A 15638-nucleotide genomic window follows, 5' to 3' on the forward strand; every position below is an offset into this window, starting at 1 on the left:
CAGAGTTTGAGATTGTGCTTTTATAAGCTACTCTCTGAGTACGGATCGCAAGGTATGTTGAAATCCACTTAGTCAACATGGTCGGGAATCCTAGTAATATTAGTTTTTATACCCTTGCAGAGGGTATTATAATTTCAGTCAAAAGTTTGCAACGCAGTGAAGGAGACATTTCCGACCCTATAAAGTATATATATTCTTGATCAGCATCACCAGGAGAGTCGATCTAGCCATGTCCGACCGTCTGTCCGTCCGTCTGTCCGTTTCTACGCAAACTAGTCCCTCAGTTTTAAAGCTTTCTGCTTGAAACTTTCCCAAAAGTTGTCTTTCTATTGCAGGTAGTACATAAGTCGGAACGGAACTTAATGTTAGGAAGTTGGGATTTTTTATGAGTATTAAGAAAGCATCATATGAATAATTTTGGAGAATATAATTTACAGAATATTCTGCAAGGGTATATCAACTTCGGCTCCGTCCGAAGTTAGCTTTCCTTTCTTGTTTTTAATAATAACTGATGATATGGGATCGCTCTCAGTTTTGCAATACCGCGGTAGTTTTTAATGTCCGATTTGCTTCCCTTTTTATGAAGTGGAATGATAAACGATTCCTTCCAAACTTCAGGGAAATACGAATGAAGGAGGGATATCTGAAAAAGATTAGATAATGGTTTGCACAAAGCATCGGCACATTTTTTTATAACACAGCTCGGTACAAAATGATGTAAAACATCATCCTCACTAATTAAGGGCATGGAAATACAGTTGGAGTGAGGAAAAGGGTAGGGGTAGGATGAAGTGTTATCGTAACTAAAAGACGAGTACGTGGACTGGAAAAATTTTACAAATAAGTTCGCAATATCGGCGTCACTAGAGGCAGATGTCGTATCAAGGTGAAGGGAAGATGGAAATTGTTGCAATTTTCGTTTCGAATTAACAAATGCCTAGAACTGCTTGGGGTTGTCTTGGAATTCTATTCTGCAACGGTTTAGGTAACTATTGTAACATATGGAATTGTGGACTAAGAAATTTGAACGAGCTATTAGATACATCAAATGATAAACTTGGAGCCCAAAAGTCTAGACATGGAATTTTTCAGGAAGGAGAGTCTACGAGAGAACCACGGTGGCTTATGAGGCGCGTTTGCAGAGGGAAATGAGGGAACGAACGTATCAAAAGCAGAATAGAGTGTACCATAAAACTGTTCTACAATATGTAAGGGATCATCATTTGAATCCATAAAAGACCAGTCGAGTTCCGATAAATGCCTATTCATTTCTGCGAATTTAGCTCTTCGAAAACAACGAAAAGATGCTGGTCGATTAGTAATGGATCTGAAGCTTCTAAAGTAACCTCAAGTGTAGGATGGTAAGCGTCTTCAGGATTGGAGAGAGGGCTAATTCTAGTTACGAATGCATTGGTGAACTCCGTGACAAAAATAAGGTCTAAAACTTTTCTGGAGCAGTTCAAGATTGAGTTCAGTTGTCCTAATGAAAGATCAATAAGACCGTCAACAAACTCATGGGCCGTGGAGGGAACGAGAGCAATTGAATCAGTTGATGACATTCAGGAAATGTCAGGGAGGTTAAAGTCGCTCATTACAATAAGATGATCGATATAGCCGAGGGTTGAATGAATACTCTGTATTTGAGCCAAATGCTGAAGGTAGAGGCTAATATCAGAACGAGGAGGAATATATGAGCATGATATAATAACGAAATAATCATGAAGCTTTATCCGAACTGCAACCAACTCTAATATGCTGTCCGTACCAATTATCGGAATACGTTGAGAGACAAGATCGGACTTGACGGCAATAAGAAAACCACCGCCAAGACGCATTAAGCGGTCACATCTATATATAACATAACTACCAACAAATATTTCGCAGTCAGACACAGAGGAATTAAGCCACGTTTCGCTAAAACCAATTACATTGGCATCGAAGAAGACACTGTTGACGTGCAGTTTACTAAGTTTGCCCCAGCTTTTTGGGCAAACATTTGGTAGTGTAGGGAAAAAGAATGGTTTAGTTCTGTCTGTTTCAATACCGTTTGCGAGCTCAGTTTAATAGCTAGCGATCTGACTTTCACTGTCTTCCTAAAACATGTGTACGCAGATCAAGATCTTCTGGAATAATTGTAAAAACATGTGAAAATATCCCTTTTTTTCTATTTATATATGTAAGGTGGCATCGGTACAATCGCCTCACAAGTTGACACACCCATCCTTACCACCCATTGCAAATTTGCTAAATTTGGAATAATAAGTTGGCAGCGCCGAAGAGGAGAACAGAAGTCGAAGTCGAAGTCGAAGAAGTAGTCACAGAAGCAAGTCGAAGAGGCCAGTCGCAGAAGTCGTAATAAGTTGAAAGTTGTCAAAAGTAGTCGCGAATTTCTATCGGTCATTTGGAATCTTAATTATTATCATTTACCTGTTCGGCTATATACTTAATCATAATTTTAATAAATAAACCTATATCCTATAATAAATCTTACATGGGGGCTCAAATGATCCGAGCAGCCAGTTAAATGAACCATGTGAAACAATAAACTCTTTGTGAAATTGTTTAAGAAGTTGTGTAACTATGATGAGAACAGTTAAAAAGAAGAAAAATACAGCGCAAAAGAATAATTCTACGACAGCAAATAGCACATTTCAATTGAATCGAAGGAATATTGGCGAAAAAACATTCAATATAGAGGATCAAAGTAATGAAAACGAGACAACCATAGCAGAGCTCAAGCCGATACATACACAAAATCAACTTGACGAAAGTTTGCCATTAAAATCTGAAGTTGACCAAGAATTTGCAGACAAAATGAACAATATAGACTTGGAAGAGACACACACATCCGTGAACAACGGTGACCTGGCAAAATTGATAAAAATGATTGCAGAAAAATGTGAAATTAGTGAAAATAAAAATTGTGTTTCGGTGGAAAGCTTTGCGAAAGTGGTTCCTAGTTTTGACGGTGTCTCGATCTCTATTAGGCATTGCTTAGTGAATTTCGACGAAAACGCAGAAGCTTATGAATTAACCGAGAAGCAAAAATACGTCAACGCCAGAAACAAAATAAGTGGAACAGCTAAATTGTTTCTAGAAACTATTGCAGTATCAAACTATGAAGATTTGTGTGTAGTGTTAATGGACGAATTCGACAAACAGTTGAGTAGTGCGGAAATTCACAAAATGCTTAGAAACCGTAAAAAACGAGCGTCGGAAAATTTCCATGAATATGTTCTCCAGATGCGAAAGATGGCAGCACTGGGTCATATAGAGGATCAGTCGATAATAAGCTATATTGTAGATAGCTTAGAGGTGGGTGATGACTTAAAATTTCCATTGTATAGTTCGACGTCATTTAAGGAGCTTAGAAGTCGGTTTGAGTTGGCAGAGTCGGTTGCTAAAAACAATTCAACCGAAAACAACAGCATTGCTATAACTGTGGGTCCGCTGACCATAAAATAGCTGAGTGTAAGGGCGACCTAAAATGCTTCAAGTGCAACGGTGTGGGCCATATTTCCAAACATTGTCCAGCCGTTAAGCCCAATGTGAATGTCGTGTTCAAAGAAATCGGGTCAAGGAGATGCAAATCGGTAAAAATAAAATGATGTGCTTGATTGACACTGAAGCAGACGTTTCATTAATGCGCAAAGAAAAATTTACAAAGACTTTCGGTAATCGTGTACTACAAAAATGTTTTCTAAAGTTGTTAGGTTTAGGCAACGTCGCAACCTCAGTGTTGGGTGAATTTTCGGACGCGATTGAGTTGATGGACTAATAACGACGCACACGTTTCTAGTTGTTCCGGACTCAAACCTTAAAGTTGACGTTTTGGTCGGATTCGATTTTTTGGAGAAATTCACTTTAACTCTCACTAGCAGCGGTTATACCTTTGCGGCGACACAGATGGAAAATAAAGAAGAACTCTCCCAGTCAAATTTATTCAATGTGGTAAGCTCTACCGAAGATTTTGATATAAACGTAAATCCCTAACATGCGACTGTTTTTAAATAAATGATATACAACTACAAGCCGAAAAGTAACCCTGACGAATGCCCAATAAAACTAAACATTATACCAAAGGACAGCATTGCCTTCCGTGAAAGTACAAGTCGCTTGTCGATCCCAGAACGAGAATTTGTCAGGAAACAAGTAGAGGACTGGCTTAGCAGTGGTATTATTCGAGAATCGTGTTCTGACGTGGCAAGCAAGGTAGTTCTGGCCAAAAAGAAAGAAGGAACGTACAGATTATGCGTAGACAAATGCAAATTAAACACTCTTGTTCCCATTGTAGAGGAGGTCTTAGAGAAGATGCAAGCAGCCAAATTTTTTACAGTAATGGACCTAAAAAACGGTTTTTTCCATGTTGCAGTTGACGAGCAATGCCGAAAATACACGGCATTTGTAACAAAGGAAGGTCTATACAAATTTAACAGAGCTCCTTTCGGATTCTGTAACTCACCGGCAGTTTTCGTTCGATATGTTAACTATATCTTCCAGAAATTAATAAATGATGGCATTATGGAGATATACGTATATGACATAGTTGTGTTTGGTGATTCAGCGGAGCAATGCCTTAAAAACATGCAGATTGTTTTAAAGCAAGGTGAAAGGGTTGGCTTGGAAATTAAATGTTCATAATGCCAATACTTGAGAAGATAAGCTTTTTGGGACACGAAATAGAAAACGGACATGTTTGGCCAGGCCATGAAAAAGTTAAAGCTGTGCAAAATTTTCCAATACCCTAAAATATAAGAGGAGTTCAGGCTTTTCTTGGACTGGCGGGGTATTTCAGAAAATTTATCCGACAGTACGCATTAATGGCAAGACCACTCACCGAACTCCTAAAGAAAAACGCAGAATTTAAAATCGATAGTTTGCAGATTCGAGCTGTAGAAAAACTGAAGTCGTCCTTAACAAGCGAGCCTGTCCTAAAAATTTTCAAACAGAATGCAAAGACTCAGCTGCACGTAGACGCGTCGAAGGATGGTTTTGGGGCAACACTTTTCCAGCAGCATGACAACAAGGGGCATCCTGTTATGTACTGGAGCAAGAAAACAACGCCACAGGAAGAAAAATTACACAGCTATTTTTTAGAAGTGAAAGCAGCCTATTTAGCAACCAAATTTAGAAACGACATTATCTTATGGGGATCGAATTCAATCTCGTCACAGACTGCGCTGCCTTTAAGATGACAACAACAAAGAAAGACATCCCTCGTGAAGTAGTACAGTGGCTTATGTACCTTCAAGATTTTTCGTTCAAAATAGAATAGAACATCGTGCTGGCACCAGAATGAAGCATGTAGATAGTCTTAGTCGATTCCCAGTCATGATCGTCACACCAGAAGTGCAGTCACAAATTTTAAAGGCACAGAAAAAAGATGAGCACTTATCAGCCGTAGCAAAGATCCTGAAGGAAGAACCTTATGCGCAATGCACGATGAAAAATAACTTAATTTACAAACAGGTTGCCGGAGCAGAGTTGCTTGCAAATCCAAAGTGTATGGAAAAGGCAATTATTCGAACAGCTCATAATTTTGGTCACATGGGATCAGAAAAAACAAAGCATTCAATTCAACAGGAGTACTTCATACCTCATTTAGACAAAAAAGTTACGGAAGTTATTGCAAACTGCATCGAGTGTATAACCCACAACAGAAAACTCGGAAAACAAGAAGATTATTTGCATTGCATAGACAAGGGAGATAAGCCGTTATCAACCCTCCACGTCGATCATCTAGGATCCTTAGATATAACGGCAAAGAAGTACAAATATATATTCGCAGTTATTGATGGCTTTTCAAAGTACACCTGGATATATCCCACTAAATCGACTGACGCTAATGATGTCATAAAACATCTTAGTTCATGGGTAGCCATTTTTGGAAACCCTCAACGTATCATCAGCGACAAGGGGACTGCTTTTACGTCTAAGCCTTTCAAGGAGTTCTGTGCTGACGGGAAGATTGAACACATCGAAAATACTACAGGGATTCCCAGAGGAAATGGGCAGATTGAAAGAGTTAACAGGGTTATCATTTCTGTATTGGCCAAAATGTCTACTGCCGAGCCATCGAAATGGTATCAATACACTTCTCAGGTGCAACGGGCGATCAACGCACACGTTCACTCTTCAACAAAATTTACTCCATTTGAAATTTTGTTTGGAATTAAGATGAGAAACGAATCAGATGCAGATTTGGTCAACATCCTTCAAGAGGAATTATTGTCTGGCGTTCAAGACGAGCGCAACCGAATAAGAACAGAAGCCAGAAACCAGATCGAAAAAGCGCAACACACGTACAAGCGGAACTTTGACAAAAAGAGGAAAGGCCACCACGGATAACAATTAGGTGACTTAGTCGCTATTAGAGTGACTCAATTCGTCAACGGGAAAAAGTTGTCAAATAAATTTGTAGGACCTTACGAAATCATCAACGTAAAGCGGAACGGTCGATATGACGTTAAAAAATCTGCAGAGTTCCCAGGCCCAAATCAGACGTCAACCGCTGCTGATTCCATGAAATTGTGGCGTTACTTTGGTTGTAGCGAAGACGAAGACGATGAGGACGAAGGATCATCTGGGTCAGATGATGATCAGGATGGCCGAGTGTAAGGTGGCATCGGTACAATCACCTCACAAGTTGACACACCCATCCTTGACACACACCACCCATCATTGGCAGCGCCGAAGAGGAGAACAGAAGTCGAAGTCGAAGAAGTAGTCACAGAAGCAAGTCGAAGAGGCCAGTCGCAGAAGTCGTAATAAGTTGAAAGTTGTCAAAAGTAGTCGCGAATTTCTGTCGGTCATTTGGAATCTTAATTAATATAATTTACCTGTTCGGCTATATACTTAATCATATTTTTAATAAATAAACCTATATACTATAATAAATCTTACATATATGTCTACAAGGGTATTAAAACTTCGGCTTGCCGAAGTTAGCTTCCGTCCTCGTTTTATTTCATTTTTTAACTTCTGCAAGAAAATTTTTGGCTTGTCGAAGTTTGTTTCCATACTTTTTTTTAGCATATTGTTGGCATTTTAAATATAAAGTTATTTTTTAAAAAATAAATAATTAACAAAAAATTAAAACAAAATAAAGATCCTCTCACAACTTTAGGATATATCTATATACGCATAGAAATAATATTCCAATATATAGAAAGGTTTTGTCTAGGTTGTTTTAAAAATGATTTTAAACTACCTTGCAAATATCTGTTGTGGTGGCAAAAAATTTAAATAAATAAAAACATAAGACAAAAGAGAATGTACCAATTGGAGAAAGAAATCAAGGTAATTTTTCAAGACGCCTTCTTCTGCTTAGACTTTTGCATGTAGTAAGAATCAAAAAGACATGTAGCTATAGTAATTTGATGTTTACAAAACCCAAAGCAAGAGCAGATGAAACTAAATGTTTTAACTTATATTAAATATATTGCATATCGTAGTTAAACTATCATAATAAAGATTGCTTAAATTAATCCCAAACAAATTATTTAAAATTGTATTACGCCAAAGCTAATGAATATGATAAGAGTTATCACAAAGTATTTTAAACCAATGAATTTATTTGCTGACTAATATTAATCCGTCAGCCAAAGGCCAGGCAGAAAGTTTTCGTGAGGGGTTTTCTGAAGTAGTTAACGGAGTAATAACAGAGGAAAGTGTGTTTAAGAACGAGTCAGGAAAATTGGATTCCATTGGGATTTTTCGGAAGTGGTAACTGGAACAGGGTCAATAAAAATTATTGGATAATTATTTAAGAATTATATTTTACTTACCTGTTCAACCCAAAGATTTGTGGTCATTATTTGATTTTTTAGGTTCTATAAAGAAAAATATAAAGAACAATTTTTTAACACTAAAGAAAAAATATATTTATTGTCAGATATGGGGTGTAGTATCCCTTAGGTAAGTATTCACTACACAACGAAATGATTTTCATATAGACGATTTGGTTTTGTGCACTTCTTGCTCAGCTCAGTCGGATATGTGGTGCGTATTTCCTCCTCATCTATATGGTACTACGAAAAGTTTAAGTTTTCTTTCGGTATCTTTAAATTATTAATCAGAATGTAATTAGTAATTATCGATCATAAGCGGACTACGCAATTTAAGAAATAAACAACGCGTCTCAGTCTATAAGAACGTTTTTTTGTACTGATTCAATGCGACCAATATCTTTTCCATATTGTGGACTCCTGAACGGAGACCCATACTCCAGAATCGGACGGACTATCGAAATAAATAAAGTCTTAGTGCCATATCGTCGAAGTATTTAAACAGTTTTTAATAAAACCAAGCACGCCTCTGGCTTTACTAACGATGGACGAAATATAATTAGAAAACTTTAGTTTTGGGTCCAAAAATATGCCAAGATCGTTTACAAGAGTTATTTTATCTTGTGTAAGTCGCTTATTTGGGATTGACACGATAAAAAGTCATACGTTTGCACTTAGAACCGTGTTTATTGACTAAATTATCCCAGCAACAGTTTTTAAAGTTATCTAAATCGGATTGTAAGTTTAAATGGCAGGAAAAATCCTTCTACTGCAGGCATAAACCAAGAAGGCTCCCTTTTGGGACACCGGAGGTCAAAAAGGACCGTTTGTGCACTGGCACTCAGATAACTTAAGATCCATATAAGGAGATCAACTGGAAACATAAGAGGTCAAGTTGTCGAACAAGTAAATGGGGATTTACAAAGTCAATTGCTTTTCTAAAGTCATTGTAAATGACGCCTGTTTGAGAAATACTGTTAAAGCCAACAAATGAAGTGAGCTCCAAAAGATTAGTGGTTGTGGATCTACGGTTAATAAAACCGTGTTGACACAGAAATATAGTTGATCTACATAGGTGCTGCAAATCAGGAGTAATAATTTATTCCAAAACCTTAGGAATGGCTGACAACTTATATTTACCTCCGGATCTCCGGCTTTAACCAGGTTTCTGTGAAAACAATAATATGAGATGCGAGAGGAAAAGCTATTAAAAAAAAGCTATTATTAAAATTCAGTTAACGTGCTAGGCAAGCCAGTTGCATCCTGATTGGGAAGGAAGAGGTTAAAAGTTAGTTTTTTTATCCGGCCTAAAGTCACCAGAGCCTATGGCTCGTTTGAGAAGGGTATGTTAAAAGATGAAATGACCCTCGCGTGAAAAACTTAAACTTGTCCACCTTTACACTAATACTATCGGCTTTAGTTTTGTCTTGTATATAAGACAGTATCATCATAAAGTACCAATGTTAGCCCGGAGGGAAAGAAGCCTTGGTTCTGACAGTTGTGGGGAGTCTGCAGCACACAAACGTAAATCGAGCGAAATGTGATCAGAGCTAAGCTCGTTTAATTCATTAACATCCATAAAGTTAAACGAAATACCCATGTATATAGCAACATCAATTGCAGTGAAGGACTCCGCGCGAAAAAAAAAAAACAATTTGTGTTCTTTCTGATATCAGAAGGAAGAAAGTGCGTTAGTCCTTCCGTAGGTAAATCTCGTAGACTAGAACACATGACATGATCTAAAAGCTTAACGAAGCTCTCTGCAAAATTTCGCAGTTGAGGTTATACTGTAGGAAAAGTGTATTGTCACAGCTTTAACATTGTTGGGCGATGACTCTAGCTCAACAAAAAAACATTGGGTCTAACCATTGTCCTTACCGGGAGTGATGCAAATATTATGGACTTTATGACTACCAGCTTCTTGATCAGCATTGATGTCTTCTGAATCCGTGGATGACCACGATTGTGAGAGAGCGATCACATTTTGATTACCAAGAATAGAACGGGATATTTTTGGCCCATAAAACATTTTGCACAGTCTTGAAAGTTTTGCCATTATACATATTGAAATGTATATTGGTTGCAGCAGCCTTGCAAGTTCCATACGTTTTTTGACATCAGTAACACCCTTTATTACAAAGGCAGGAGGGCGCGGTCCATGCTTCAACTTATTTGGTGGGGAAATATCAGAATTTTTCATATAATTCTTAGATGGCTGACGACCATTAGTGGGCTTTGATGAGGAGTCCAGAGTGTCCATGGGCTCATTAGGAAGAGCGTCTTCAAATTCTTCATCCGATAAAACCGCGAAGCTCCTACCACTCACAGAATATTTTTGGGTAGGAGGGTCCAAGACCTCTGATCCAAATTGATCAATAGTAATAGTAATAGTAATAGTCATAGGAAGACCAGAAGTGGATCCAGGTGTACTTGCATCACGTACGTCATTATTAAATTTATGAAATCCTTTATAAGTGTATCAAATCTTATCTTATTAGCTTAACTAAAAGTCATATTGACTGGTACAGGCGGCCCTGAACAATATTACTTGGTTGGGAGGTCGTTGAGTCGCAGGCGGATTCTGATGGAAGCCCGAGTCAATCCCCGAGCGAAAGAATTCGGGTGCCCAGAAAGCTTTTCTTCGTAAGACACTTTTTGTTTCTCAATTTCGTCTTTTACTGCGAGGATGCCAAAGACCTTAGCTTTGATGTTTTCGTTGCGAACATACCATGGTGCCCCAGTGATAGTTCTGAGGATTTTTTCTATATTGCTGCTGCTCGCGTTCCCCCACAGCTGGTAGCCATATGTCCAAAGGGGCTTTAGAGTTGAGTTGCACAGCAGGATCTTTTAGTCCAGGCATAGAGGCGAGCATTTATAATCCAGTGGTGTCCGTTGGCTTTTAGTTTTAAGTGCAGCTTCTTGTATTCGATGTGTCTGCGCCAGCTTAATCACCTGTCGAGGTGGACGCCGAGGTACGTTACTTCGTTGGCTTGGGGGATCCGCTTGTGGGTGTATATCGGTAAATGCATTTTGATTTTATGGCTGAGACCATGAAGCCAGACTCTGTCTAAGGCTTGTGATACATCGAGGAATATAGCGCTACAATATTCTCGATAATCGAAAGTTGAGCGTATTTCTTACGTTAATCTGTTAACTTGCTCGATGACAGTGCCGGAATGATATTGTGCGCTTCCAGATATATATGAGCAAGTTATGTATACAGCGCATTAGAAGGCATTTTTCGAACAATTTAGACAAACAAGGCAGTCTCTACGATGACGGAATTGTGTCTTTTCCGGTATAATTAAGATGATAGATTTGTTACACTTCTTTGGGAAGTAGCCGATATTAATGATTTCACTAATGAGTTTACAAACGACCTCCATAGCACAGTTTGGAAGTTCGATTAGAATCAATATTATATTGAGGGGCGAGTTCTATATGAGAATTCAGATACTTTTCGTATTTGAGCCAGTTAGTTCTGTAAGACGTCATCCTGAGGGGGTGTTCGATTATTTCATGGTTTTGGCGAAGTGTTATTAGCACAGGCGAGTGGTCTGAAGGTAGGTCAGTGCTTTGGCACACCCTTTCGGGGGTTTGCTGCCCAGCTGTGGGGCTTTCAGGGGAAACATAGTCAAATTTGTTTCTTAAATCTTTTAATTACATTGTACAATTGTCTTCCTTTGGGAGTCACAAGACGTGATCCCCAGAACGTATGTTAAGCATTGTAATCCATGAATTGTCCTTCAGAGACTGTAAAGCGAGGAGGGCAGAAGATGGCAGAAATTGAAAGGTTTCCGTTACTTGACTGCATTTTTATAAATGTTGCCTGAAAGTAGTTTGTTACAAACTTTTGGTGAAGATGGTGTTTAATGCGTGCTCTGATTAAGATTCCGTTTCCGCCATGGACTTTTCCATCCGGTTGATCTGTGCGGTAAAATGGATAACCTTTTATTTAAAAGTTTTATTTGCTTGAGTTTATGATGTGAGACACCATTGGCGTTCCACATTGATATTTGTAGATAGACATCGACTATTTTGACTGTTCTGGTTTTAAACAAGTGTTTGCATAGTCGTTCTTTTTTATGAATGATATTAGCTCCATCACGCTTTGTTTTTTTTGGCTATCCTGAGGCCTGCTGAGGGCTTTCTTGTTGAGGCTGTAGTGGATTTTCCATCCTTTCAGACTTAGCGAACAAGACTTCTGCGTTTGGATGGCGCTTATCGCGTGTGACTTTTCAGCTCCTTGTAGACCACACAGCCCTATAACTATCATACGGCGGTATGATTTCCTCCGCAGCATCCACATTTTTTCATATTTGGGTGCACTTCGTTTGCGAACTCCATGACGTGGGAGTGGGAGTGAGGAGAACGGTTGTGCAAGACCGTGCCCTTTGGCTGTTAACGGTCACTAGAGCCGAGTTGCTCTTTTTCAATCTCCCGGGTTGAGAAGTAAGAGTAAGCCGTTTCTTTGGCTTACGGAGCTTCTACGCTCATTCTTTTTTTCGTCGCTCATTGAGCTGTTTTGCGTAGCACTTATTAATTAAAGTAATTATGCACCTGTTTAAATCATGTCACAATTGTTGTTAGATTCAGTTTTATTTATTGATTTGAGTTTTTGGTTCAGCGTTCTTTCGCATATCTTGGGTTACCCCAGATTTTTATACCCGTTACTCGTAGAGTAAAAGGGTATATTGTATTCGTGCAAAAGTATGTAACAGCTAGAAGGAAGCGTTTCCGACCCTATAAAGTATATATATTCTTGTTCAGGATCACTAGCCGAGTCGATCTAGCCATGTCCGTCTGTCCGCCTGTCTGTCCGTCTGTCTGTCCGTCTGTCTGTCCGTCTGTCTGTCTGTCCGTATGAACGCTGAGATCTCGGAAACTATAAAAGCTAGAAGATTGGCATTTTGCATGCAGATTCTAGGAGTTCCTACGCAGCGCAAGTTTGTTTCAAAAAGGTGCCACGCCCCCTTTAACGCCCACAATCGCTTATATACGATTTTAAAAATTAAAACTGCATTTTTCAAATCGGACCATTCGTTAAAAAGTTATGCGTGATCAAAGTTTCTATCTCCATCTCCCTCGCACTCCCTTTACCTGAGTAACGGGTATCTGATAGTCGGGGCACCCGACTATAGCGTTCTCTCTTGTTTTGCTTTAATAAGTTTGAATTTGAACAATTTCTGTTCTGCTGGAGCACGCGTAAAACACGTCCGCTCAATTCCGCGCTCGCGTATTAGCCTCCTTGGACCTGACAGAGGTCACACTTGTACCACGACCTCGGGATGACCTTGAAAATTCTTGGCGTCATTAGCAGGTGAATTATTTTTAGTTACACAGAGATTGGAGGACGAAGAATCATAGCATTGATCAACAGTTACAATGTCAATATTAAAGGACTCGGTAAAAGCTTCTTGATCATCGACCGATGAAGAATATGTGATTCGCGAAGAAATACTCGTATGCAGAACAAAGCGTCAAAGAAGTCCAAATATGTATATTAAAAAATTGGTAAAAAACGTTATACAAATTTTTTATGAAAAAAAGATCAAACACAGATTTATACAAAATGATAAAAAACACTCAACAACTTCTAAAGCAAACAAAAATTATTTTCTTAAGCTGTTAAGTCTCTTGTAGGCCACTAGCGGCGCTTAAAAATTAGAGAATCCGGTCCTTAATCGAGTTATGAATTTTGATTAGGAAGTTTTGCTCGTTGATATGGTAATCAATTCCTGGGATAGACATATTTGTTACTGATTTTTTTGAGCTCAGTCCTTCTGATCGGGTAAAACAGGCGCGACTGACAATATGATGGATTCAATATGATGGATTCTCTGCTTTTCGAACGACAGCATACTTAAATTGTCTCTTATAATTACGAAAATCCGCGTTCTAGATTGTATTTGGAATTCTTCACCAATTCAAAGGTGGCATAAAGTTATTTCAAAGTATCATTTTTACAACCGTTACTCGTGGAGTAAAAGGAAATATTGTATTCATTGAAAAGAATGGAACAGGTACGAATAAAGACATCGGAGGAGCTATAAGAGCTAGAGAATTGGTCTTAAATAGGTTTATTTTAGAAGTTGCCACGGCCCGAACACTATAGCAGCATCTACAAACACAAACCAAATTTTTTCAAGTCGACCAAGTAAGAAATCATAAAGAAAATAAAAATTTGCATAGTCAGCGCAAACAGATAAATATAATAATATTAAATAACGCTAGATATAACGCTTTGTTAGTTGGCCAAGGATCTGGTAATTGTAAAGTAGTGTTGATTACTACCGCTATGTTAGGTTACTACAGTACTCCTCTCCCTAAGACGAGTCTAGGACTCTTGGTCGAGTTTGCATATGATCGAATTTCTAGAACCTTCAGTACCAGTACCAACCGTACCAAATTCTAGCAGCTAAAGCTTAAAAACTGTTTATAAGACTAGAGGGTTCGGCTGAGGGTGATACGTGTTCTATGAATGTATTCTCTTCTGAATAAATTCGTCAGCGATTTGAAAAGGGCGGATTCTAATTGGCTTCTATGATTAGTTGTCCACGGACAACTATCTGTCCGAAAAAGTTAAAGACTTACTAAACTTGTTATAAAAGCACATCTGTTTTATCGACGTCTGTTATATTATTATTATTATATTATTTGAACAAGAAGGCATTACTGAGTGCTGTTAGGCACAGAAATAGAGCTCAAGCATGGGTTTGCATTGATTGAATCTTCTTGATCAAGCATCTGAAATCATCCGTCATTTTGTAAAAAATATAAAATTTAAGCAGGAGCTTTATCTGTTTTTAGACATTTTGAAGGTAGAACGAGACACCGGGCTTTTATCGAGTTACGCTTGTGGATTTTAGATTGTTCACTTGGTAACCGCAACGATGGCCAGACATATTTATTGCTACTTTGTTTAAGGGGTTATCCGGGTCTTGACACTTCAAAAAATTCATTTTTTTCAAACTTTTTTATATAATAGTACAAAGTTTCAGGAATGTTGTCTGAAAATTTCAAGTCGATCGAAGCAAAACTGTAGGAATGGGAGAAATTTAAGGCCCAGCTCGTCGAACGTCACAACGGGCCATTCGGGCTCTGGCGTCGGGCAGATGCGGCACTTTAAACGCGTTTTTCTCAAAACCACTTTTTGAAGTCGGTAGTCACGATTTCTCAAAAACTATTGCACCGATCAACTTCTGCTTTTGCACACTTCTTTTAGACATAATTCTCTTGTCCTTAACGGAGGGATTTTTTTAATTTTTAATTACAACTCATTTTATAAGCCAAAATATGGCCAAAATTTACGTAAAAAATGACACTTTTTATGAAAAGCGCTACAAAAAATTCAATTTTTAATTTAAAAAAAAAATGGTTCGTGGAGGACAAGCGAGACACATACACTATCAGAATAATTTTGTTTTTTTGATTTCAGATAAAAATTGGCGGAGATATTTTGCCTACCGCAAGGACACAATTTTTTATGAGGTCAAGTTCAAGCCTGCCTCAACGGCTCAATTTTTAAAATTTTTGGTTTAAATTTTTACACAATGTTGGTCAAACCATAACCATTAATGTACAATAAATGAAATTTGTGAAAGTGTCGTAAGATCTTTAAAAAAAATTCACGAAAATAGGCTTTTTTCGTGCTCCAAGACCCGGATAACCCCTTAAGTTATTGCTTTAGATAGGGTGAGACGGACCAAACTCTCGCAACTGTCTATATGGTGCTTTTTTGCGTAAGATGTTCAAAACATTTTCAGCTATTACTCGGGATATACGGAAGAATTATACATTAAAAGTTTGTCATCAACCTAACCTAACAGAATACATAGTCAACTCAACGAA

General features: G+C 38.3%; 1 protein-coding gene across 4 annotated transcripts in view; it reads right to left on the bottom strand.

The window, feature by feature from the left end:
- LOC123037892 (acetylcholine receptor subunit alpha-like) overlaps positions 1 to 15638 on the bottom strand; it is a 159040-nt gene that overhangs the window by 63723 nt on the left and 79679 nt on the right. For all 4 annotated transcript variants that reach the window (XM_044460717.1, XM_044460719.1, XM_044460720.1 and 1 more), the window contains exon 3: positions 7788 to 7832. In XM_044460717.1, the coding sequence (XP_044316652.1) occupies positions 7788 to 7832 (45 nt within the window). The remainder of the gene's footprint in view (positions 1 to 7787; positions 7833 to 15638) is intronic.

The sequence above is a fragment of the Drosophila rhopaloa genome, unplaced genomic scaffold (assembly GCF_018152115.1).
Source record: "Drosophila rhopaloa isolate 14029-0021.01 unplaced genomic scaffold, ASM1815211v1 contig_204, whole genome shotgun sequence".
Taxonomy (NCBI): domain Eukaryota; kingdom Metazoa; phylum Arthropoda; class Insecta; order Diptera; family Drosophilidae; genus Drosophila; species Drosophila rhopaloa.